This window comes from Bombyx mori, chromosome 14 (genome assembly GCF_030269925.1).
Source record: "Bombyx mori chromosome 14, ASM3026992v2".
NCBI classification, from domain to species: Eukaryota; Metazoa; Arthropoda; class Insecta; order Lepidoptera; family Bombycidae; genus Bombyx; species Bombyx mori.
Window position 1 is genome coordinate 5281724 of NC_085120.1, and position 15005 is coordinate 5296728.

At 39.2% G+C, this 15005-nt stretch overlaps 2 protein-coding genes across 3 annotated transcripts in view; one reads left to right on the forward strand and one right to left on the reverse strand.

The window, feature by feature from the left end:
• LOC101746132 (carbonic anhydrase-related protein 10) overlaps positions 1-15005 on the reverse strand; it is a 141600-nt gene that overhangs the window by 81052 nt on the left and 45543 nt on the right. The gene's annotated exons all lie outside the window — the stretch shown is intronic.
• LOC105842476 (uncharacterized) lies at positions 51-6495 on the forward strand. The gene is made up of 5 exons (XM_012695786.4): positions 51-163; positions 1516-1729; positions 2983-3122; positions 4203-4331; positions 5496-6495. The coding sequence occupies exons 1-5, from the start codon at positions 76-78 to the stop codon at positions 5627-5629; spliced, it is 705 nt and encodes a 234-aa protein (XP_012551240.1). The 5' UTR covers positions 51-75; the 3' UTR covers positions 5630-6495.

Sequence of the window (15005 nt, forward strand, 5' to 3'; positions counted from 1 at the left end):
CATAGCTTTGACACGGTGACGACTGTTGATGTATTTATATGTGAGGGATGTCGATGATGGTGATTAGAAGCAAAGATGGAGTTCGAGTTGTGTTTGTGTATCCTCTCAGTATTAGGTTTAATAGCAGCAGATGATTGTTGTAACTGCTTGGATCCCGCCGACGGTATGTATGTAAATTAACGATATTTAAAATAAGACAAGAAAAGCGATCCAAGAAGATAATTGTGAACGCTATTCTTTGCCACATTTTCTTAGTTTTTAATATTTGGATAGTAGTAATAATTAAAGCTTGAAACAAATTGTCAATTTTCGTGTTTTGCACGTCTATGCCGTTTTATAACTCCTACAAGGGTCCAACGCACGTATTCTGATGTTTTTTTATTGTTGTAATCAGATTAGGCTCAGTTAACAAATTTTGTCTGTTTCATTATATTATTTAACAAATGTAAAAAAAAATAAAAAAAAATTTTATTGTATAGATAGATGGATGGACGAGCTCACTGCACACCTGGTGTTAAGTGGTTACTGGAGCCCATAGACATCTATAACGTAAATGCGCCACCCACCTCGAGATACAAGTTCTAAGGTCTCAAGTATAGTTACAACGGTTACCCCACCCTTCGAACCGAAACGCATTGCTGCTTCACGGTAGAAATAGGCAGGGTGGTGGTTACATTTAACAAATGTAAAAAAGAAAAACTATTGTGCATATCTTTTGTGTAAAATCTGAAACATAAAAGCTGTGGTAAACATAAAGGTTTTTTAAGTTGGCTTTGATTAATCTCTCATGGGAAAAGGACATTTTTTCTTTGAATTCCTGAATTTGCGTTAAAGTATTACATTACAAAACTAATTTGAGGATTTTTTACACCTTGACCACCTTGGCCATGAGGTCGAAATCTAGATCTTATAATAAAACGGCTGTCTCAACCTTTAAAAAATATAGGGCTTTATTTATTATTTATTTATTTAGGAAAATTTTAACAAATACATCAACTACACACAACCAATATAAGACCGCTTTATTTCCGAATTTCCCAAAGAAATGCAAATAATGCATTTCTAACTTCTAAACACAATACAACGCGTGCTTTTGCTGTATGTATGTTTGGAGAAATTTCAAGCACATATATTCTGTTTCGGCTTTCTACTAGTAAATTAAGTAATAAGTTAGGGCTTACTTGTAGATTTACTAGTAAAAGAGTGGTTCGTGAGGAAGTAAGGGTAGGTAGCATAACCCTGCTTATTAATGACGCCACATATATTCACGTAGTGGCATCTGTGAGCTCCGGTAACCCTTTAATACCAGGTTGGCCTAAAATCGTCCTCTTAAGCAATAAAGATTTTAAAACCAGTTTAATTTTTCTATTAATTATTTCAGATCCAAATAATATCGAAATACCTTGTCCATACTTCGACTTAGACTGCATACGTGATTTCTTCTGTAGCAATGGTCAATGCGAAGTAGCATTTCGAATTTTAAAATCAGTATAATTTTTCTATTAATTCTTTCAGATCCAAATAATATCGAAAGACCTTGTCCGAACTTCGACTTAGACTGCATACGTGATTTCTTCTGTAGCAATGCTCAATGCGAAGTAGCATATGGTCCTGTACCTGAACCACTGTTTTTAAAACACTACAGATTGGATGCTGCAAATGCCAATATCACCGGAGAACTTTATAATGTCAACGTCGCAGGTCTTAATGGGAACGTTGTTGAGTTTTAGTAAGTATATTTTATAACCTGAGAGCCCGTGGGCGAATACCTGTATGTATTTTACCAGACCTGAATTTTTGTACATTGAGACCCTTATACCTACCATGCATGAGGTGGCGACTCACTAAGCTCAAAGTGCTTGACGCGCCGAGCGCTCAGGCAGGGCAGGTATTGATTTTTGACGGATTTTAAATCCATTTGACCACGTCTGCCGTTTTGAAATTTGAAAATATATGATTATTATTATCGGAAAATAAGAATGGCAGACCATTATCGCGCGTTTTACTTTGTGGCAGATAGTTTTGAAAATGCTAAAAAAACAAAATTTTGAAAGTAATTGACCAGATCTGCCTTTGATATATGTTGTTTATTATATATAGTCTTAAAAAATTATATTGATCATGGCAGACCTCTACATTGCGAAAACACATCAACATATAATAAAATCTTCGCTACTACCCGCTACCCGGCCAAATGTATATGTTTTTCGTTCACTGTTTTAGAGGAATATAATTTACTTGCGATTTACTTTAGCAATGTTTTTACAGAAGTTAATATTTTTTTATATTCTATATACTAAACTTCATTAGTTAGACAATAAAGAAGTGAATTTTTTATGAATGAAGAATTATAAATAATACGGTATAATGCTGATAAAAAATAATTCAATTCCTCATTTTTATTTTTAAGCTATTGCATAGCTTTTATCGCGGGCCTTGAGCGCGCTGACCGAATCATGAAATTCCGTAATGAAAAAAACCTAACACCCCTCACTCCGCCTAGTAATTTATTTTTCTTACCTAACCTGATGGTCTAGAGAGACCATATCAGCGTAACCTTAACTAGTAGGTGAGCTCACGGGGCTCAAACCTGACGATGTTGCTAACACAAACCCTAGCAAGAGCCGTGCTTCGCAGAATCAACCACCGGATTGGAAACGCGACCCACTGTGAAGATCTGGCGAGAAACTAAGTGGGCTGTGTCTGTAGGTTGATTTACTCGCCGAGCCCTTCGTCGCAAGCGATGGATTCGACGAGAACGATGACCGGTGCTTGTGGTACCTAAAAGCACCGTTAGTGGATCGGGATGATCCGAAATGACGTGTTTGGGGCGACATCGACTGTTGACCATTTGGTCCGCAGGATCGGCTATGTGGTTTCCGGCGGCCACGATGAGAGGATTCTCATGTCGTGCCGCTTTATCGAAGTATCCTTGTAATAGTAAATATGTGTATAGCACTCATTACGTAACAATATTTTTAGCGTCAACAGAGCCACTGAAAAAGTGGTTCTCGCAATGGAAGTTCGCTCCTTAAGATTTCATTCGCCCCTGACAATATTCAAGTATAACAGGAAGCGCAAAGAACCGATTGAGAGAAGCGACTACGTGGAAGCTGTTTACGGTAATGCTAAAATTCATCTTTTAATATACATTTCGTACCGTTTTCAAGAACTTTAAGACACTGAACACTGGAAGAGGTGGTTGATTAAACCCTTTTAAATTACATCAATATTTTTTGTTCCTTTGTTTCTTCTTCTTCTTCTAATATTTCTAATCTAAATCTTTGTTTTTTTTATTTATTGCTTAGATGGGTGGACGAGCTCACAGCCCACCTGGTGTTAAGTGGTTACTGGAGCCCATAGACATCCACAACGTAAATGCGCCACCCACCTTGAGATATAAGTTCTAAGGTCTCAAGTAAGTTACAACGGCTGCCCCACCCTTCAAACCGAAACGCAATATTGCTTCACGGCAGAAATAGGCAGGGTGGTGGTACCCACCCGCGCGGACTCACAAGAGGTCCAAGAGGTTGTTTTGTTTGTATGTTAGATAGATTCTTGCTTTCTTTTCCTTTTTTTAAAAAAATTTTGGAGAACTTTATACTTTCATGTTTTATCTGTTTACGTGCACATCAATAGCAAGGCTTAGTTTGAATGTAAGTGTTTTGTGGGGCCGATTCATGTCGCATGTAGAGATTACCCCGGAGTGTTAAATATCGTTAACCAAGTTCATATTCAGTATGAATTGACAAATTTTCTTTACATTTAAAGCATAGAATGTGATTAGCAAAGATTGAGTATTTTTTTTGCCTAAAAGGCTTTAGTTATACAGTACGTGCAGAGAGCTTTCTTACGATACATGCCATCATAACGGCAGCAAAACTCAACTGGTTCTTTAAGAAAAACAACATCCTGCATTATGAATTCGTGAAAATAAGAAACCGGTCTTTATTTACTGTTCACAAAACGCACAGTACTGATATTTTTCTAAGGAGAATTTAACTTTTCATTCATTAACTTTTATGAATTAAAAATATGTACTATTAAATTTTTTAAGGTTTTTACTTAGAGTTAAAAAAAATAGTTACATACATGTATGTGGCTTTGAGTTTTAGCTATAATTATATATAATAAATAATAATATAATATAAAACTAAAAAAAAAATTATTGGGTCCGTCTGATCCTCTGGTTTCGATTGCAGGAGGGGCAACATTTACAGCTGTCTTTCCAAGCATCTGTGACTTAGACTTGGACAATGTCGAAGTATTTAGTTACATCGAAGATTCGAACCCGGAGTATACATTGGGATCGTGTTTAACTTCCAACTTAGGTAATATATTCTTAATACCATATAAGTGGGCTTCGGACAGCCCCAAACCTAGAGCCTGGCCCTTTCAGTACCCATTTAGAGCAAGGTGGCTGCGAGACATGCATGGGAGATAAGGCAGAACTCATCCAAGGCTGTCGGTAATCTATACTAATATATAAATCTACAGTGGTTTTTACGGATGTTCCGTTATAAATACTGAACCATGCATCAGATGACTTGAAACTTGGTATCCGTGTAGCAAATATATGTACTTAATGGATAGGCTAATATTTATAGGAGTGTTGGACTCCCTAATAATAATGACAATGAATAATAATGTCAATTTTAAATGCCCAGCGAAGCGGGCGAGTACGGCTAGTCTTGTAATATAAATCAAACCCGCAAAAGTTATAATTTGCGTAATAACTGGTGGTAAAGGGTCTTGTGATTACTACCCTGCCTATTTTCGCCACGAAGCAGTAATGCGCTTCGGTTTGAAGGATGGGTCAGTTTCTTAGAACTGCTGTCATAAGGTGGGTGGTGGATCACGTGGTTGATGTCTATGGGCCTCGGTAACTACTTAAGCGTAGATGGGCCGTTAGTTTGTCCATTCATATCAGCAATGAAGTAAATATAATTGTAGATCGGTTGTCCCATTCTTAAAACAATAATTCTTAAAAAAATAATTAAATATTATTAAATAATAATAAAATTTAATAAATTAAGACGACAACAAAATTTTCTACATTTGTCCTATCCGACCGCGACGGGGCAACTCAAAGCCGTCGTCGCCCGAAACATGTCTTGTCGGACTTTTGGTGCTTTTAGGACCTTTAGGACCCTCAAGTCACCGTCCTCGTCAAACTCGTCGATTACGGCGAAGAGTTCAACGAGCGAACTAACCCATAGATACAGCCCACTGAGTTTCTTGCCGGATCCTCTCAGTGGGTCGCGTTTCCGATCTGGTGGTAGATTCTGCGAAGCATTAGTCTTGCTAGGACTAGTGTCAGCAAATTCTCTCAGGTTGAGCCCGTAAGCTCACCAACCCGTCCGGGCGTAACTGAAATAGGCTGAAAGTCTAGAACTGAAATAGGAAATAGGCTCTTAGGCTACCAGATAATATTGTTAAGTAAGTGAAAAAAAGTAGATTTGAAACAAAAAATATAAATAAATGTATTCTTTCAGATTTTGTAGCAGAAGCTCAGGTCCAGAAATTTATCAACAGCATGTCTGATAATATTAAAGAAAAGTTCATAACGCAAGGGAAACTCTTCATGATAAATTATATACAGTACAATATCTGTGACTTTGGATTGTAGTTAGACTAAGTACTGTAGTTAGATTCAGTACTAAGAAAGATAAAAAAATATATATTTGATTACCTTAGTAGGGGTTGGTAAAAAAAATTTCATCGGTTTTCGCGAACTACTTCTGTTCTTTAGTATCGCGTTTGCTTTATTATTTCTGACGTGTCGAATAAGTTACAGTTTTCGTAATTACTGGACGACTAATATGTTGTTATTCTAAGTATAGTTTAATGTGATTGAAAAATTTTATTTTTAGTTAAATCATTTTTTTTATCTTTGGTCGTTTACGTGAATTAGCTCATCATCGGTATCAAGATGTATATAGTTATATACTGGTACAAAGGACTGTGTAAAGGCTTTCTTAGTGACCAGTTAAAGTTTTGATATTTTTTATCTCCAGAATAAATGATTCCCATAGAGTTTTTAGGTTTTATAATTTGTGGCTTACTTGTTATTCTAAGCAATAACCTACACAATTTGGTTCAACGCCTAGGGCTTTAGACAGCTGTGAATTATTTTAGCAAATTTATGAGAGATAATAAATAAATAAAAAATTGTTTTGGGGAACATTTTTGGTGCAGAGGATTACAACATTACAGATAATATTATGGCATGACGTGGGATATATCACATTTTTCTATTCATTTTTTTTTATCGTACATAATAATATTAAATTTTGTATATAGTGTCGTATCGTCGAGTCCAATGTATATATAACTTACGTGAATTTGTTTCACCATTTCTGCTCAGGATTTTTGGCTTGTTTAAAATATGGAGTGATGGTGTAGTTTACTATAGCTAATAGTTTGACAACCAATTACTTATATACTTATGGTTTAAATTACATTTTGAGTGAAAATAAAATTATATTGCTTTGATTTTCGGTGTTTTATTTATGTTTAATAATGAGCATACGTACTGATAGCTGATAGCTAACGCGTACTTAATCATGCCTTATGGCTGTCATTTTATTTACTTACTTACTTAATTTAATAATTCACTAAGGGTTTTTTTTATTGCTTAGATGTGTGGACGAGCTCACAGCTCACCTGGTGTTAAGTGGTTACTGGAGCCCATAGACATCTACAACGTAAATGCGCCACACACCTTGATAAGTTCTAAGGTATAGTCACAACGGGTGCCCCACCCTTCAAACCGAAACGCGTTACTGCTTCACGGCAGAAAAAAGCGGGGCGGTGGTACCTACCCGCGCAGACTCACAAGAGGTCCTACCACCAGTAAACTTAAGTTTTTTATTTATATTTTATTGCCTTCGTTGGTAGACGAGCCCACCTAACGTAAAGTGGTTACGGGCGCTCATGGAAACGGTTGTCGCAAATAGCCAGGAAGAGAGTTCAAAACGTGGGTTGAAATTCCATTACAACACATACACAGATAAACCCAAGAAATTGTAATAAAAACATAGAGATTAGGTTTATATTTGTTTTTAAAGTTACAATCAACCGCAACCTCAAAAATTTCACTGTTCGAAACATCATAAATTGTTTTCATCCAGTACGCCAAATTTGTAAATACATTCATTTCGGATATGATTATTTGATTTGTTATTTTCGAGATTTTATTTGAATGTTTTTTTAACTACTTGAATTTTGATTGTTTAATTCAAAAATGAGATTATAATAATATGTATGGGTTCTGGTTTTTCATCACGTCCTTTTAATTAAGAAATTTAATACCATTTATCTAAATTTGTTGAGATTTGAGGTCAAATTCTTATTTGTATTGAAATGGCGTCTTTCCCGCGCTTTAAGTCGATGCGTTTGGCTGCTTCAGGGCTGAAATAGGTTCGTACTATTCCGTGCCGATGTAGTACGATCTACTAGTACGATGTAAAATAGTCGTAGCTATCACAGAAGTGAAACCCTCAGACACAGCCCACTGAGTTTCTCGCCGGATCTTCTCAGTGGGTCGCGTTTCCGATCCGGTGGTAGATACTGCGAAGCACGGCTCTTGCTAGGGTTCGTGTTGCCTTCGATATCGTCGCTCCGCTAACCCCGACTCACTATCCGCTAAATATCGCGCATCGCCCGGATATACTCGACATAGCGTTATTAAAAAACGTAACTCTGCGCTTACACTCGATCGAAGTAGTTTCAGAGTTAGATTCAGACCACCGTCCCGTCGTTATGAAGCTCGGTCGCGCTCCCGATTCCGTTCCCGTCACGAGGACTGTGGTGGATTGGCACACGCTGGGCATCAGCCTGGCTGAATCTGATCCACCATCGCTCCCGTTTAACCCGGACTCTATCCCGTCTCCTCAGGATACCGCTGAAGCCATAGACATCTTAACGTCACACATCACCTCGACATTAGATAGGTCATCGAAACAAGTTGTAGCGGAGGACTTCCTTCACCGCTTCAAATTGTCCGACGATATTAGGGAACTCCTTAGAGCTAAGAACGCCTCGATACGCGCCTACGACAGGTATCCTACCGCGGAAAATCGTATTCGAATGCGTGCCCTACAACGCGACGTAAAGTCTCGCATCGCCGAAGTCCGAGATGCCAGATGGTCTGATTTCTTAGAAGGACTCGCGCCCTCCCAAAGGTCTTACTACCGCTTAGCTCGTACTCTCAAATCGGATACGGTAGTAACTATGCCCCCCCTCGTAGGCCCCTCAGGCCGACTCGCGGCGTTCGATGATGACGAAAAAGCAGAGCTGCTGGCCGATACATTGCAAACCCAGTGCACGCCCAGCACTCAATCCGTGGACCCTGTTCATGTAGAATTAGTAGACAGTGAGGTAGAACGCAGAGCCTCCTTGCCACCCTCTGATGCGTTACCACCCGTCACCCCGATGGAAGTTAAAGACTTGATCAAAGACCTACGTCCTCGCAAGGCTCCCGGTTCCGACGGTATATCCAACCGCGTTATTAAACTTCTACCCGTCCAACTCATCGTGATGTTGGCATCTATTTTCAATGCCGCTATGGCGAACTGTATCTTTCCCGCGGTGTGGAAAGAAGCGGACGTTATCGGCATACATAAACCCGGTAAACCAAAAAATCATTCGACGAGCTACCGCCCGATTAGCCTCCTCATGTCTCTAGGCAAACTGTATGAGCGTCTGCTCTACAAACGCCTCAGAGACTTCGTCTCATCCAAGGGCATTCTCATCGATGAACAATTCGGATTCCGTACAAATCACTCATGCGTTCAACAGGTGCACCGCCTCACGGAGCACATTCTTGTGGGGCTTAATCGACCAAAACCGTTATACACGGGAGCTCTCTTCTTTGACGTCGCAAAAGCGTTCGACAAAGTCTGGCACAATGGTTTGATTTTCAAACTATTCAACATGGGCGTGCCGGATAGTCTCGTGCTCATCATACGGGACTTCTTGTCGAACCGCTCTTTTCGATATCGAGTCGAGGGAACCCGCTCCTCCCCACGACCTCTCACAGCTGGAGTCCCGCAAGGCTCTGTCCTCTCACCCCTCCTATTTAGCTTATTCGTCAACGATATTCCCCGGTCGCCGCCGACCCATTTAGCTTTATTCGCCGACGACACGACTGTTTACTATTCTAGTAGAAATAAGTCCCTAATCGCGAAGAAGATTCAGAGCGCAGCCCTAGCCCTAGGACAGTGGTTCCGAAAATGGCGCATAGACATCAACCCAGCGAAAAGTACTGCGGTGCTATTTCAGAGGGGAAGCTCCGCACGGATTTCCTCCCGGATTAGGAGGAGGAATCTCACACCCCCGATTACTCTCTTTAGACAACCCATACCCTGGGCCAGGAAGGTCAAGTACCTGGGCGTTACCCTGGATGCATCGATGACATTCCGCCCGCATATAAAATCAGTCCGTGACCGTGCCGCGTTTATTCTCGGTAGACTCTACCCCATGATCTGTAAGCGGAGTAAAATGTCCCTTCGGAACAAGGTGACACTTTACAAAACTTGCATAAGGCCCGTCATGACTTACGCGAGTGTTGTGTTCTCTCACGCGGCCCGCACACACATAGACACCCTCCAATCCCTACAATCCCGCTTTTGCAGGTTAGCTGTCGGGGCTCCGTGGTTCGTGAGGAACGTTGACCTACACGACGACCTGGGCCTCGAATCAATTCGGAAATACATAAAGTCAGCGTCGGAACGATACTTCGATAAGGCTATCGCGAAACAATTGCTCTTGAGTTGTTAGGTCTCCTTCGGAGGCGCTCGGGCAGTTGTTAGCAAATCCCACCCCTCTTGGCTGAGCCTTTGCTCGCCCACCTGTCCTGGTGAAACTGGAAAGGCCTTCGGGCCACCAGTAAACTTTCAATAATAAAAAAAGGGTTCGTGTTAGCAACGTCGTCAGGCTTGAGCCCCGTGACCTTACCTGCTAGTTGAGGTTACGCTGATATAGCCTCTCAAGGCTCTCAGTTTAGGTAGGGAAAAAAAACAGAACTGAAGACATCCGAAAACAACCCGAATCGTGCTTAACAACATTTAGTACAATTTAAAAGTTTGAAAATTTGTAAATTCGGAATATTAAAATTAAAATTTATATCAATAAAAAAAAAAAGATTTAACTGCCAGTCTACCATGCAGCGTAACCATTTAACACCAGTGTGCTTAGTGCGAGTTTTTTAACGTTCTCGATAGCGTAAAAGTTAGCCCAATTTTGTATGCAGTTGGAACAGCGCCCCTAGCGGCAAACATAGGTAAATGATCCCATTCCATACAAATATGAGTTAACGTTTACGCAATCGAGAACGTTAAAAAACTCGCACTAAGCACTCAGGTGAGCCGTGAGCTCGTCCAACCATCTACGTAATAAAAAAACTTCAGAGGTGTCAAGGGACACCCGGATGGAACGAAGTTCCTTTCGATTAATTAGTGAAGGAATTGTAATTTTTTTTTTAAGTTATAATAATAAATTACGGCATTATGAAGAAGAAAAAACAATACTATGAACTAAATTACTATTGTTGAAACGCTATCTCGAGAAACTGTACTCATTACGCGGACCAATAGGATACGAGCAATGTCACGCGATAAGCGCCTACACGTTGATTGGTCAGAATGACGGATCTAAAAAGTGTCGTGACAACTTTTCGTAAGAATTTTTTCCGTCTAGCCCCCTTTCACAACGTGCGATAAGGAACTTCGTTCCAAAAAAGAAAAAAGAACCTTGACCCTACAGCGCCTTCCATTTAGAGAGAGCAATATATTTATATGTATATATTTTATTAACTTTAAATGTATTACCCAATAAACCGACTGTCTTCCCGATTACTGCATCTCTGCAATCCTGCAACTCTTTGTAGACTGGCAGATTATACCTTAAGCACTAAGTTCGCAAATGTAGATTAAACGAATATCGAAATATTCAAAATATATACAAAGAGAAATAATAGAAATAAGTTTAAGGTAATATGTATATGTCAGGCGCTACACATCATATGCAATACTTTTGTTCAGTTTTAACGAATCGCAGTCTCAATTAAAATTAATTTTAGGTTTTTTTTTTTCATTTTTTTTTATTGCTTAGATGGGTGGACGAGCTCACAGCCTACCCGGTGTTAAGTGGTTACTGGAGCCCATAGACATCCACAACGTAAATGCGCCACCCACCTTGAGATATAAGTTCTAAAGTCTCAAGTAGTTACAACAACTGCCCCACCCTTCAAACCGAAATGCATTACTGCTTCACGGCAGAAATAGGCAGGGCGGTGGTACCTAACCGCGCGGAGTCACAAGAGGTCCTACCACCAGTAATTACGCGGATTACAATTTTGCGGGTTTCATTTTTATTACACGATGTTATTCCTTCACCGTGGAAGTCAATCGTGACCATTTGTTGAGTACGTATTTCATTACAAAAATTGGTACCCGCCTGGGATTCGAACACCTGTGCATCGCTCAACACGAATGCACCGGACGTCTTATCCCTTAGGCCACGACGACTTCTTTATTATTTTCGACGTTTCAAAAACTGTTTTTATTCTCCTCATGGGCAGACGAGCATACGGCCCACCGGATAGTGAGTGATTTCCGTCACACATGCACGTGTGCTAACTTCCAGATTATTTTCTATAATAATTCTTTGTTCGATGTTCTGTCCAATAAATACCGAGCACTTTCTTCCTGACATCTCAAACGCGTCTATGCACCTGTGGTCGACTTTCTTTAGGATACAAATCTCTGGGCCGTACAGAAAATAATAATATAGAAGACGAGGCAGGCGACAAGCTACTTCTTTGCTTTCCTCGAAATATTTCTGTCACCCTACACAGAGTTTAAGAATTCGTATCTAGCGATGCATTGGTGTTGGAATCCCGCTGGCAAGTACCAATTTTTCTAATAAAATACGTACTTAATTAACAAATGTTCACGATTGACTTCCACGGCGATGGAATACCATCGTGTAGTAAAAATGAAAACTCCCAAAATTATAAATTGCGTAATTACTGGTGGCCTGCCACGTTTAAATTATAATTTTGCACCCATCTATGTAAAAGAAGTGAATTATGTGGAGCTAGGCAAAGATTTTTTTTGCATTTACGCGATCATCAAGTTCCACGATTATAAAATTAAGAGGTCCTACCCTCTTGTGAGTCCGCACGGGTAAGTACCACCGCCCAGCCTATTTCTGCCGTGAAGCAGTAATGCGTTTTAGTATGAAGGGTGGGGCAAGCCGTTTTAACTATGCTCAGACCTTAGAACTTATATCTCAAGGTAGATAGCGGCATTTACGTTGTATGTAGATGTCTATGGGCTCCAGTAACCACTTAACACCAGGTGAGCCGTGAGGTTGTCCACCCAAATAAGCAATTAAAAAAAATACGGCTCATATGGGACATAGCACTCTTTACAATACCAATTTGCCTTCTGATGTCCTTATCAAAGAATCCGGTACTAGCTATGACAGAGCCCGGATATATGAAATCCTCTACAACTACCAGGTTTAGCTTATTGGTGATAGAAATACTGCGATCTACCACCATCACTTTGGTCTTTGTTCTGTTTATGAGAAGCCCCGTTTCTCTCATTTTTAATATGTTTTTATCTTGATTTTCATTAATCTATGACTAACTCGTGACTTACTGTCTATTCGTCTCTATACTGTTAAGTTTCAACTATTTACTCAGTTGAATAATAAATCTGCCTAAAGTATACATTTACTGGATAAAAATCTCCAAAGGGCACCTTGTTATGGAAGGTCACATTGCAGCTACCAATACAATACATACAATTACATCATTGAAAAGTTAATATTGAACCTTTCAAAATACTGCGTGATATAAAAAATCTATACTTAGTCTGGCCATAAATACTGTTACAATTAAGAATAAACAAAATATTACATTTGAATTTGGAATTTGTCATTTTTATGTGATTTTTCATTGAGTTTTCTCATTTTGGCGTCAATACATTGTACAATATTTTGCGATATTAAAATGGAGTGGGGTGATAAAGAGAACCGAATCGCTGTGATTGCATTACACAAAGTAGGTATGCAGCCAAATGCAATTTTTAAAACTCTCCATACGCTTGGTATTAGTAAAATGTTTGTGTACCGGGCTATTAACGCAATGAGACCTCCTCTGTTTGTGACAGAAAAAGATCTGGCCGTCCACGTAGTGTTCGTACGAAAAAGGTGGTCAAAGCAGTAAGGGAAAGAATTCGAAGAAATCCTGTCCGAAAGCAAAAGATTTTATCTCGGGAGATGAAGATAGCACATAGAACCATTTCGCGTATTTTAAAAGATGACTTAGGACTTGCAGCCTATAAGAGACGTACTGGTCATTTATTAACTGATAATTTAAAAGAGAATAGGGTGGTACTAGGCTGCACTAAAAGTATCGGGAATGGAATATTTTCACTGTTCCTGTCATATTAAAATCTTTTTAATTGAAAACTCCTTGGTTTTAAAAATCGAATACCATTTATTTATTTAAAAAAAGATTCTCGGTCTTGTCACGAGGTTTTGTCAAACTTGTTTAGTCGTTGAGAAAATGAAATTGACTCGAGAAAATTCAAGAGCGATGATTTATTATGACTTTCGAAGTGGTTTAACACAAAAACAGTGTGTTGACCGGATGATTTCTGCATTTGGTGATGAAGCCCCATCCAAAACCACAATTTATCGCTGGTTTGCTGAGTTTCAACGTGGACGTGTCAAGCTCAGTGATGATCCCCGTCAAGGTCGTCCAAAAACTGCAGTCACCCAAGAAAACGTTGATGCTGTGCGTAAGCTGATTGAGGAAGATCGACATGTGACATACCGCGAAATTCAGGCAACTTTAGACATTGGCATGAGTCAAATACAAATAATCTTGCATGAACAATTAGGTGTAAAAAAGTTGTTTTCCCGATGGATACCGCATTCGCTCTGTGAAGAGCAAAAAGCGGCTGGCGTTACTTGGTGCGTCAGAACTCTCGAAAGATTCCACGCAGGATCCTCAAATGCTGTATACAACATTGTATCAGGTGACGAACCTGGATATACGCGTACGAACCCGAAACAAAAAACCAGTCACGAGTTGGGTGTTCGAAAATGAGTTAAAGCCAACAAAAATTGTTCGTTCACGGAGTTTGCAAAAAAAATGGTGGCCACGTTTGTCTCCAAAACCTATGTTACGACTATTCCTCTTGAGGGACAAAGAACGGTTAATGCAAATCAAATCAAATCAAATCAAAATCAAATCAAAAAATTTTTATTCAACATAAATGAAAGTACATACTTGTTGAACGTCAAAAGAACTACCGCCAATTCACAAGAACTAGCCTCCGTCCTGAGAAGAATTGGCAAGAAACTCAGCGGGCATGTTTTTTTTTTTTTTTTAATAAATTATTATTTATTAATTTTTTAATATTACATTTTTTTTTTTTTTTTTTTTAATATGAGTTTTTTACAATGAGTATTATAACGTAACAATTACTACAATATTGAAATGCCCGGAGCGAGCAACTCATTCCCACTTTGTGCAATCTTTTAGATAATCATTGACTTTATAGTCAGCTTTATTGCACAGATGTTCTTTAACAGTTTTCTTAAACCTATGTATATGTAGGTTCTGAACATCTTGTGGGATTTTGTTGTACAGGCGCACAGACAAACACCCGAATGAATTTCGTATCTTATGTAACCTACTCATCGGCACAACAAGCTTGTGTTTGTTCCTAGTATTTCTATTATGTATGTCCGACTTTTTAGGAAACTCCTCAATATGTTTACGAACATACATCAAATTTTCAAAAATGTACTGGGATGGCATAGTGAGAACTTTAATTTCTTTAAATTTCTCCCTCAGGGATTCCCTTGAGTGCATGTTATAAATAGCGCGTATAGCTCTTTTCTGCAGAATAAATATCGTTTCTACATCGGCCGCATTGCCCCATAGCAAAATGCCATAGGACATGACACTGTGAAAGTAA

What these genes read in the sequence shown, in the direction of transcription:
- LOC105842476 (XM_012695786.4), top strand. Translation starts at nt 76, where the DNA reads ATGGAGTTCGAGTTGTGTTTGTGTATCCTCTCAGTATTAGGTTTAATA. An exon ending in GGGAACGTTGTTGAGTTTTA is followed by an intron (nt 1,730 to 2,982) that starts GTAAGTATATTT and finishes CAATATTTTTAG; the next exon opens with CGTCAACAGAGCCACTGAAA. An exon ending in GTGTTTAACTTCCAACTTAG is followed by an intron (nt 4,332 to 5,495) that starts GTAATATATTCT and finishes GTATTCTTTCAG; the next exon opens with ATTTTGTAGCAGAAGCTCAG.